Source organism: Oryzias latipes, chromosome 13 (genome assembly GCF_002234675.1).
Source record: "Oryzias latipes chromosome 13, ASM223467v1".
Classification (NCBI taxonomy): domain Eukaryota; kingdom Metazoa; phylum Chordata; class Actinopteri; order Beloniformes; family Adrianichthyidae; genus Oryzias; species Oryzias latipes.
This window is the reverse complement of record NC_019871.2, coordinates 7889341-7901430: the sequence shown is the minus strand read 5'-3', so window position 1 is coordinate 7901430 and position 12090 is coordinate 7889341. Positions and strand designations below refer to the sequence as shown.

Here is a 12090-nt window from a genome sequence, read left to right as displayed (position 1 = left end):
AAACAAAAAAAAGGGCGGAGCCTGTCCACACACACTCAAATGTTATAAACACACCTGTTAGTTGCAAAAATGTCCACCTGTCGACATGTACACAAAACAGATAATGTTCACACGCATACTTATGCCTTAAAACCAACTAGTGTGAAATATTTCAGTCATTCAGTCTGTTGAGCTAACACCTGTGCTCAGGTGAGTGTTTATGTTCTTCTAAAATGGATGGTGGAACGTGAAAAGAAGGAGGGAGAGTGCCCAGCCATCCCCACCCCAAGACCCCCACTGCACCAGCAGCGGCAGCCGGAATCCCCCCAACGCCACACGGGAACCGGCAGGGAACAACCGCCGCCCGGGCGACCAAGCCCGCCACCCAGGCCAGGGCCAGCAGGGCCGCCGCAAGGCCCCCAGAGCCAGAGAGCAGGGAGGCACGGAGGGAAAGAGGGCGCCGCCCCAGCCCAACCAGGAGAGCAGCCCCCCCGCCGCGCCGGGAGAACCCAGCGCAGGGCCCCACCGGAGAAGGACGCCCACAGCCCCAGACGAGCACCCCACCACCACCCAGGAGTTCCGGGCATCCCCCCGCCCCAACCCCAGGTACGAGCCAGGACCCCCCAAGGGAGACCCACTCCGCACTCCAGGCAGCCATCCGCCCGGCCCACGGTTGGTCCAGGGAGGAGCGAGGCAGGGGCCCGCCGCCCCCGCCCAGGAGGGGGGAACCCCGGGGAAAAAAGAGGGCCCACAAGGGGTGTTGTAAATATGGCCCGACCAGGCTCGGCCACAGTTGGAAATTTGGCGGGGCCCAGCACTCAGGAGCAAGGACCAGAACCCACCCCCCAGGGACACGAACACCCCCGGCTCAGATGTAATGTGAACCCCCCCACCGCGCGGAGAGAGCACCGCCGGGCCCAGGAAGCCGGCACCCCGGGGACACAGCCGCCGTTGCAAAGGGGCCCGTACCCCCCACCAGGGAAGAGGCAGGGGACAGATGGTCCTAGGTCCCACCTTCCTTGCAAAATGTGTGTGCGTGTATGTGTGTTTGAGAGAGTGTGTGTCCCCTCACCCTCCCCACCAAGGGGCCCTAAATGTCTAAGGTGCGGTTAAAATTGGTGGGTAGGGTGCTAGGAGGACATCCGCTGCTTGCTGGCAGTGATGTCCAAGCACCCCCCCTACCAAGGGCCCTACATGTCTAAGGTGCAAATAAAACCGAAAGAGGGGGGGCCCACTCCATACGGCAACCACAGGAGGGGGGCCACTGCCCAGTAAACCCCCCCCCCAAGGCTCATCGCAGGCTAAGCCCCCCACCCCCTCACCCTATTATGAGGTGACCCCGGTGGTCAAACAGCCCCCCCCCCCCGCCCCCCCCCAGCAAGGGGGCCAGGCCCACCCAGCCCCGGGGCCCCAGCCCCGGGGCCCCACCCCCGGAGGCGCAGACACCCCAGGCCCAGCACCACCACCCCCACACAGAGAGAGGGGAGCCAGAAAGCGCCGCCCCCCCCCGGAGCAAGCCCAGGCCCCCACCCCCAAACGCCGGCCCTAGAAGAGCTCTGGTCAGGCCTCGACGGGACCGAGGCAGCCAACCGGCCGGGGAAACCGCCGATGGCCTCAGCGGAGACCCCGACCCGTCAACCCCCCCTGCCCCGTACCAATAGTGCCCCCCCCCCTCCCCCAGAATGCCCCCCCACAGGACAGGGCCGACAAGACCCCCACCCCACCCCACCCCCAGACCCCGCAGCCGAAGCGGATGACACCCAGAGCGACCGGGGGCCCCAAGAGGGTTGTCCCGTCCCGCCCCAGAGCCAGGGAAGGGCCGATCCCAGCCCCAGGTGTAGACGGGAAGCCCATCCAGCGCCGCTGCCCCCCCCCCCCCGAGCAGCGCCCCCCGCCAACCCCCCCCCAGCACAGGCAAAGGGACCACCCCCCCAAGCCAAGCCAGACCACCACCCCACCCCCCCACCACGCACCCCCACACCCAAGCCCAGAGGACCACGCAGCGCCCCCCGCCCCACCCAGGCGCCGGACCCGACCCCCCGACCAACGGAGCAAAAGTTTTTATAAAGATTTATCTGAACATTAGCTCAAGAAGCGCTGATTTCTCCTCAGGCTTATTAATGGAACAAAGTAATACAGATGTTTATCATTTAAATTGAGTTTTGTCTTTGACTGAAAGAAGTTTCTGAATGCAAAAACCCACAGCTTTTTATTATAGTAGAAGTTTTATTCTGTCGGTAAAGCGAATGTTTGTCCCAGAAATGTTGCAATGGATTTTTTTTTCTAGTAACCCTTCTGCTATCTTAGATGACCCCACCCTTACATTGACGTGTTCTCCCTACCATGACAAAGGTGGATAAAGGTGGAAAGATTTCATGTAATCCATGGACACCAGTGAAGATCACATATCATTGAAGAAAAAAGGTTCAGTGCACTTTCTAGTGGGTCTAGATGACCCAACTCCCAATGGTAAAGTTCCTAGGATAGCACAAGGGTTAACAAAACTTCAGTTCTTCTCCACATCATATTGTTAGGTCGTGACATCATTTTTAAGGGACTCACTCTGAACATTTTGAGGTTTCAATGTGTTCTTGTGGCATTTTTCTGTTAATAGAGGACCAAAAAAAATTATCTCAAAATTGCATTTTAAATTTATTTTTTATTCAAATTGTCGTAACTCAGGAGCAGATAACAAAATGTTGATTGAAAAAGATCCTATTTTTTATATAGGAATTACCCTGGGCGGGCAACAAGCCCCCTGCTGCACTCCATTCTGATGCATCCACTAGTAGACGACTAGATCCATGTATGTCTTTGTTTTCCTCACCTGAGCTGGTATCTGGAGCAAAACTGTAGCTTTGATAAATAGAGAGCTCTCAGCAATGTGTGTGTGTGTGTGTGTTTGTGTGTGTGGGGGTTCTAATAAACTACTGCCACTTTGCAGAAACTAGTTTTTGGCTAAAAACACTTTAATTATTACTAAAAATTCCACTGGGAACACTCTTAGAATGAATCAAAAGATGATTGGAGTTGGTCTTGAAAGTAACTTACTTGTCTTTTACATGAATATACACCATAACTAGTTCAGAGGTTTACTTGAAAACTTTACTCAATGTGTCACAAGGGAAAGTGAGGAGAAATCATTGCAGGATTAAAATGCTGCAGCAGTGGTAACAACACTTTTTCTTGAAATCCTGCTGAGTCAGCTGCATGTGACTAAGCTGACTTGTCGATCTCTAAGCAGCTTTACTGAGTTTACAATTTCCTCTACCACATTTTTACTAAGCAGCAGCTTTCAGTTTAATTTGGTGTTGAGGGCAATGTGAAACTCAAGGTTTTGATCTATTTTCAAAGCTTTCCCAGTATTCTTCGATTATTAATAAGTAGGCTTTATTTAACCAAAATACAAAAACAGTGGTTTTCTCGGACTTAGTGTCTTCAGTGGCAGGAATTCATCCGAAATTTGCCACAGAGTTGTGGGTGGGACTGTTGGCACAGAGTAATCCGGGCCCACACTTCCCATTATCCATCTGTTTGCACGCTCTCCTGCTAAATATAATAAAATAAGATCAGATATAGTAAAACAGAGAAAGTCATTCTTTCACATATGTCCTCCAACATGACAAATTTGCCAGCAGTACATGTTAAAAACCCAAAAAATTACATTTTCATCGAAGTGGGTCTTTAGGTTTGTTGCCAAGAACACTAACCGACAAGCCTTGGATTTGAACCCCCAACCTACTCTTCAACCCAGTGAGCTACAGCCTTTCCAATTAAATACAAAGGGGCACGCCATCAATTTGCATCACAGAAGTCTAACCAAACAGGTTTTTTAGCTGTGATACATTTTCAAAATGACCTTCAGAGTGACTTTGTGACACATTCATCTTTAAATTACAAGATTGGTAAATGCTGCAAAGCCACTAGCTATGACTTCAGTCAAAGCAGCGATGTCAAGCTCAGAAGACTGTTAGATAACTTCACCTCAGAGGCGTGGGAGTTGTGCATGTGCTAAAATGAGCAGGTGTGTGTACTTGACATTTTCGCATTGTGTTCCCCTAATCACTGGAGCCAATATTGCATATGATGATTTATTAAATTATTTCCTGTCTCAGATGTGGGGTTTTTTTTTGCCTCGCTAAACTATTTGTACAGATTTACTTTAGTTTACCTTCCCCTCCAGGGTTTCTCCTCTGCAGCTTCCCTCTCCCCACTTCTTGAAACCCTGCATTTGTATTCTAATCACGTGTTGCTTACCCAGGCAGTCCTGCTCCGCTGCAACCTTGAGGAGGAGGAGTCTCGTCCCCTCTTGCAGCTTTTCTCTGTCCAGTCATGTGGATTATCGGGAATCATTTACTATGGTGGCCGAGTTAGGCAGATCTTCACAGTCACTCAGTGTGCCCGAGTTTACCCAGCCTGTAAAGAAGAGAGAGAGAGGGAGAGAAGGGTAGGGAGAAATACAAGTGACAGAACTACAGCAGACCGCGAAGGCGCAAAAAAAAAGAAGGGGAGTTGGATGGCTGTAAGTGCTGGTGGGCGGAGAGGAGGAGGCTGAGCAGTTCTGCTCATCCTTCATCACAAGCACCACAGCACCTTCCTTTTCTGAACCAGCGAGGACAAAAGAGCTCAGAAATGTGTTAGAGTTTGACTCCTCAAAGCCTGAGTGTCCACCTTCACTGGACTATGTCTGTCCTGAAGTGGAGCAAGCACAGAAAGCGCTCCTCAGACTCCATCTATGACATGCTTCATCTGGTGAGATATCTGTTTACCTGCTTTTGCTGCTGCTGCTTCTGTGACAGCTGTTGTCTTTGTGGGGGTTTTGGCTGGGGGACGACACTCCCTTCATCTTTTTCTTTTTGCTTGAAGTCCCATTTCTGGCTTCTGAAGACAGGAAGCTGTGAGTCATTGTTATGGTGCAGAGTTGCCCTGTAACTGGTTGAGTGCTACACAAGATAATAGGGAAATTAAACTCTACATGCAGCAGGGCATTCTCCTTAGATCTCACCCCAGCTGATGTCTGTCCGTTTCAGATCATATCATCCTCTCTGTACTTTTTATTTTCCATCTTAGACCTCAAAAGAAAACAATCAGTTGTTGTATTTTGTGATTCATACTATGAGGATGATTGCCTCGTTTCTCTGGTGCTCCTTTCTCACCATCATGTCATGACTCTCCATGCACTCAGACATGCAAAGGTGTGAATTCTCCAAGTGCGTGATGACTGCTACAGGGCTGTGACTGTTCTCCTAACCAAACAAAAATGTGCATGAAAAACAAAGTACAAAATATTGTACTTTTAGCTGCAGAAATACCGTGTTTTGGTCCAAAATGCAGAAACAATTAGCAAAAAATAGAATATATTCACTGCAAAAAACAGTCCCCTTAGAAATGAGTGCATTTTGGGCAAAATGTCTTTAATTAAATAAAAAACAATTACCAGTGGGTTACAAACAATTGTGTTAACAAGAATTCCCTTTTTTTATTTTATTTTAGTCTCTAAGATATACTTTCTTAAACTATGATGATCAAATCTTTCTCGAAACGAGGGTCTTTTTGCTGCAAGATTCAGTTGTTCAATGCTCTAGTTGTTTCAAAAGGAATGAAAACGAGTCTGCATTTGGAAGTTCAGCATAAAAATAGGTGTTGTTCAGTTTAAAGTGTCTGTTTGTAGCTTTCTTCATAGACAAAGAGATCCAACATGAGGTGGTTTTGGTTCCAAACAGTTTACCACAAACCAGTTAGTAGATCCAACAATGGAATCGTTTTTTTTTTTTCTAAAAATGTACATTCATTAAACCATTAGATTAGGCCTGCACAATAAGTTGCAAATTTATCGTTAACGCAATATCAAACTGTGCAATACACATATCGCAAAAGTCAGTGAAAATTGCGATAAATGGTTACCTTAAATGTGCTAAAACAACCTTATTGCAACTTGAGGTTTTTAACTAATCAAATAAATCCCTTTATGCATTTGACCAATCAGATGGAGCCCCTTTGTGTTTGATGCTCGCCTCCTTTGTAGAGGAGGGTCATTTGGAGTGTAATTTGCGTTGACTCCTTTTTAAACTGTTGCAGTGAAAAGGGAATAATGTTTTTGGTTGTTTTGCTATTTGTACATGAATCAGAACTTATGTTGTCCTCACAATATTGATCACTAATATTGCAGATCGCGAGTTCTTTTCATATCGTTCAGCCCTACATTAGACAAAATATATTGAACTACATTTTTTATTATTTAACAATTTCATTGTCTACTACCGTAGTTTTTCTATGGTGCTTGAAGTCCGTAAGCTAGATCATTATTAGTTTACAAGCTTTATCATTGCCTGTTTGCTTTTTTTAAGCCTCCATCTGCGGTTCAAAAATATGGATGTGTAAGTGAGACTGAAAGATAAAATAAGATTAAGAGGCACCGACTTTTTTGTCTGCTGCTATATTTCACTTTTGTGTCTAGGTTAGAATCTTGCCTACTGGTAATGACAAAACTGTGGTTAATAATTAAATAATTAACTCTGGGGGTTATTCTAGCATTTTTAGCGTAAAACATGAAGTGCATCAGGCATATAGATTGAGATTACTCTGCTGAGTTTGACAACATTTCAAAGATTTCCTAGGATAGAAGAAAAGTGAGTTTTGGTGTTAATCAAAAATAAAACACCTTTGTTTGCATATAAATTTGAGCTCCTATAAAATCAAAACCTTTCCCTCCCTGTGGGAAATAAAGCAAGTTCTTGTAACTGTGCCGTACATCTATTTATTTTTTTGAGTCTAGTCGGACAGTTTACCATGAAAGTGAAAAGGAAACCATCCCACAGTGGCCTTTGGAGGAACTTCAACATTTGTTACTATTTGGCTTTGTGCTCTAGGTTTTATTTCATAACATGCTTTCTATGATTCAAGTCAAAATCAATCAATCAGAAATTGAAGACTTGCAATTTACTTTAATGAAAAATAATATTATGTGGTCTGGGAGTTTATGGTTTTGTCAGAGAGAAAAAGAAATCTCTTATTGAAAATCAAGGCGGATAATCATTGCCATTTTCAAACTTGTGTAAATAGAGCTGTAGCGGTTTTTGACTTATTCCTGCTCTTTCAGTAATTCCTGATCAGAGTGGGTCTTCCCATTCGTCTTTTAATTATGATTATAGTCACAATCCAAAAAACTCTTGTTTTCTGCAGAGCGGCAGTAGTTCATTAGGATTTCGCCTTTGAGTTGTGGGCGGGGCCACTATCTCCCGCTAACTGTACAGCTATACAGCAGAACAGTTTAGAGCCAGATGCCGGCTCAGTCGAGGACAGTGAAGACATTACTGGATCTATTTGTCTGCAAATGGTCGCATGAGGATGGAGCAGACCAGGGAGCTGTTGGCTTACTGTTGCATGTTCCATGTCACACCTACAAGGGTGCAGCATATTTTTTGTAATATTCAGATCGATGTGAAAAAAGAAATACTCAGAAACACAGTTTTAGTTTTCTTTATACAATATGTCCTCATGAGAAAAATATTTGAAGAACATGTTAAAAATACCAAAAACACAATTTTTATTGCAGTGGGTCTATAATACTTGCTATGGTTGGATTTATTTAGTATCTCTAGAGAAATTAAATGGCATTTTCCAAGTCCAAAATGTACACATTTAATCTGATACATCTTAGTTTCCTGAAATTATGTGGGGTGGTATTGTTCCAAAATAGGTTTTTGTGTTTGTGTGCCCACAGTTGCATTAAATGACCCTTCTTGTTGATGTTTGTTTTGTGCAACTAAATGAAAATGCTGTCGTACAACAGCATACAGACCTTTTTGTGCCTTTTGTGTTCAAATTCAAAGTAGGATTTTATTAAGCCATGACTTTTTGCAAAACAAAGTAAACACATTTGCTCGGCCATGGAGGCTTTTGTCGAGGGGGTTTATTTTCGTCCAAAATAATAGTCTAATGCACATCAGGGTTGGTCACCATGGAAACCCATACTTGCTCTATGTGGACAGACACTGTTGTGTGTATATTTTGATACCGTGGAAGAGAGGATTCATTACACCACAGATCCATCAGCAAGGAAAAAAAATCACAAGGGAAGGTTGGGATGTCAGTGGAAAAGAGAGGGCGGGAAGCCATAGTTATGATGGTCTGAAAATAGAGCAAATTAGTGCAAAGGATATTTTTTATAGAGCTGCCTCTTTCCAGGCTCACTCTCTGCACAGTCATGAATCTGTGCACATCCATGAGTAGAGGGTGGCGCTTGTGCAATAATATTTAAGGTGCTGTCTCCATTGCTGTTGTCAGATTTCAGCACTTCAGTTGTGGACTGTGAATCATTTTTGAGATCAACGTTTTTGCTTTTTTTCTGGGACTTTATTTGCAGAGTACAGAGCAGGTCGCTGCCTTCTGTCGCAGTCTCCATGATATGAATCCCTTGGATTGCGAGTCCTCTTCGCCCAGCCCGGACTCACCTTTTCCACCCACAGCGACTCTCCGGCAGCTGTCGGATGCCGACAAGCTCCGCAAAGTCATCTGTGAACTTGTGGAGACAGAACGCACATACGTCAAAGTGAGTATCAGTCGTTTTAATCTTGTAAACCTTGATTTCTTTTTCATCAATCTGAGTTTTTGTGTTGTGCTCAGCTTACACATAACTGTGTCTGTATTGTCTGCTCATGATTTATTAGTCTCTGGGCATGAAAGGAAGGTACTTCAGATTTTTTTTCCTTATTTTTTTCCTCTATGGTTCCATTTGGACTCAGGAGAAAAAAAGGGGTTTGAGAAATGAGATGAAAGAAGGCAAATCTAATTAAAATGTTTATCCATTTCAAAATTACTGTAAAAATCACATATTAGTGTTCTGTAGTTTGTTCAAATACCTATTATGAAGTAATTAACTAGATGGTCTGACATACTGGGTAGCAGGGGTGTGACCATTCATTTGAATGACAATTCGATTCATATAATAATTTATGCTCGATCTTGGTTGATTTTGAACGATCAGTTTCACTGACATAAAAACGATCAGAACATCTTTAGCCAGAAATTCAACCAGTGTGACTCAGAGATAAATACCTGATACTGAACAGTGCAGGTGAAGTTTTCCAGATTATTTGTATTTCTTGCAAGATAATCAAGCGTAAATTAAAAATGTGAACAAACAAAAAAGTAAACAAGAATTAATGTCAAATCCATTCACATTTTAGTTACCTAAGATTCAGCCCACTGTTGTTTTTCCACATCAAAATAATACAAAGAGAACATTATTAGAACATTCTAGCACACTGTATGATCATGACTTTGCAAAATTTCAAAGTGTTTCCAAACATTTGACTGTAATGATGGATGGATCATTTTTTTGCTGCCATCACATGCGTGTTGTCTGCTGATGACACTTGGTTATTTTTATGTTACAGTAATATAAAGTTACATTGCCTCAGTCCCGATGGTATTTTCCAAACATCAATTGAATTGATGTATTTCATTTTGAAATTATTTTATAATGATCAACAACTTGCCGCAGACAAATTGATCTGGTTGGATTGTAGAAATATAAATCGATCAGCCTAACATTAGCCTATGGTATAGATCCTAAAAACAATGAAAATGTGTCCATGTTGTAATGTTTGTTTTATGTCATCAATGACATGACTCTGTTTTTCCAGCCAATGAAAATGTTTTGATCCACAAAAAAAAAAAAATTTGTTTAAAAATTTGGCCCAACTGAACTGAATAGTGCCTTTTGGAAACATAGGCAGGTTTTTGTCTCTTTTCCTTTTTTATTTCCAGGAGAAATTTCCTTTGACTAATTTTTTTGTTTTGTTTTGTTTGTTTTTCTGAAAATAAGAGGCTTTTTCAACTGTGTCTGACCTTTTCTTTGCCGCTTTATCTGTTCTCAGGATATACTGTGAAAAAAAAGAACTAAATGAAATTGTTAGTGCTAATAATGCGTGTAAAACATATTACAAAAATATTGATGTTGCCTCAATGGTTTAAACTTAAATGCTTTGTGTTTAAGGCTAACAGGCTTTCAGAGATTTTTCAAAATTAGACTAATAATAGAATTTTATCAGAATTTAGAGACCTTAAAGAAGATACTTGGTTTTTATTCAATAAAAGTTTTTTTTTTTTTTTGCATTGTCATCAGCTTTAGGAAAAGACAGCTATGACTCACAGTAAAGCTGCCATTTGTGTGCCTTTATTTTTGGATTATAATACATGCACAGGTGAAACTGGGCTCGTGCCTGCAATGTTCCCTTACCAATCAGTGATGTTCGTAATGTTATCTGTGTGTTAGCCTTAGTTTTTAATAAAAAGTGTTTTTGTTGATCAGTACAGTTTTGGAAAATCCTCCACAGATAGAAATTCCCCTGATGGGTGTTCTATTTCATGTCATTAGCTATTCCTGCACTTTATCCCTTTTTTTAAAGTTTTCTGTTCCCATATAAAAACACATGTTTTATGTACGTATTTGGAAATATAATTTAAGCTCATTTGGTTTTACTCTGCAGGATCTTAATTGCCTCATTGGAAGATATTTAACCCCTCTGCAGAAAGAGACTTTTCTCACCCAGGATGAGGTATGTAAATTATCTTATCTTTGCGTCTTTTAAGAGTTTGTGGCCTTGCAGTGCCAACACTAGTACCTTTTTTTTTTTTTACTAACAGTTGGTTGCATAATCACTTCAAGTGTTGCATTTGAAACAATAACTAAGGCTAGGAAAGAGGTTTTTGCATGCACTTTCACTCATTTAATTAATTTGTGCTTGTTACTTTAAGAGATTTTCCAAATACTTCTGTTTAAAAGGACTAAGAGTTTGATTTTCAAAATAATTTAACATGCATTAAAGTGAGAAAAACAAAATTTCAATTACATTTTAGCTGAAAACTCACTTTCTCCTCAGCTGGATGTTCTATTTGGCAATTTACCAGAAATGGTGGAGTTCCAGGTTGAGTTCCTCAAGACTCTGGAAGATGGAACCAGATTGGTTCCAGATCTGGAGAAGCTGGAGAGAGTGGATCAGTTTAAGGTTCATCTTCTCTTTGTGAAGCTAAATAAGTGATCACTACCTTATTAGAAAATTATCTGCAATCCCTTTCTGTTTTTTCTTGCAGAAGATACTCTTTTCCCTGGGGGGCTCTTTCCTTTACTATGCAGACCGTTTTAAAATCTACAGTGCTTTCTGTGCCAGCCACACCAAGGTGCCAAAGGTTCTTGTAAAGGGTAAGCAACTAGACACATTTTGATCTAGAACGGTGAGAAGTTCCTTAGACTCGAGAGGTGTGGTCACAGGATTTAAAGGATTTTTGAGATCTCTGGTCAACACATCATCGCATCATCAAACCATGGCCTTTCCTATGATGGGACAGATCTGTTGACTGTATAATAGAACTGAACCGAGCGGGTGTGAAGTCAGCCATACAAAACGGTTTACTTGCAGCTCCAACGAAATTAAGTCAAGTCAGTCGCCGTATTTTTCCGATACGGACTCCGCCGTGTTAGAGACATACGACGCGAGTACGCAGTGATTGGTCCGAGTCGTCGTTTCTATGGCAACCACTCTTGTCAATCAGGAGTAAGCTTTTAGGAAGTCGTATCCCTACCCCTTGAACAAAGTCAAACCATTCAAACGTTTTGCGTGAGACCACATACTTTTATTTAGGCATCTGATTGGTCCGTTTATATTTATTGTTTTTTCTTTTGTTTGTTTTTTTTAGAAATAGAATTAGTAAGAGCATATAAAAAAGGTAACAAAGCAAGAATGGTATTTCTGACAAACATAATGACATAGAATAATGATATAGCTGTTTATTTATCTATCAGCGGGTACTGCCTGCTTGGAACGCTGCGAGGAGGGTCACTCAGTCCAGTATATACATACAATCAATGAATAAATCAGAAAGGACAAGCAACCTTAGAGTCTTACATACCCAGTAAGCCAAGCATATTCTTCAATTATCAGTTCTTCTTTTCTTTCTTCATTCTTTGGTCATGTGGCAAATTTCACCAGAAGACTGTATTTTACTGTAGTTTTCAAACAAGGTTCACACTTAACACCCAAGTGTTTCTGCATGGTTTGGTTACAATGACACATTAGATGGTGTGTCAATGTGTGTGTGCATTGGTGA

At 42.4% G+C, this 12090-nt stretch overlaps 1 protein-coding gene across 1 annotated transcript in view; it reads left to right on the top strand.

Moving 5' to 3' along the window:
• Positions 1–12090, top strand: part of LOC101174366 (T-lymphoma invasion and metastasis-inducing protein 1) — a 54323-nt gene that overhangs the window by 36381 nt on the left and 5852 nt on the right. The window contains exons 17-20 of the mRNA XM_011482332.3: positions 8345–8530; positions 10473–10541; positions 10866–10991; positions 11077–11185. Of these exons, the coding sequence (XP_011480634.1) occupies positions 8345–8530; positions 10473–10541; positions 10866–10991; positions 11077–11185 (490 nt within the window). The remainder of the gene's footprint in view (positions 1–8344; positions 8531–10472; positions 10542–10865; positions 10992–11076; positions 11186–12090) is intronic.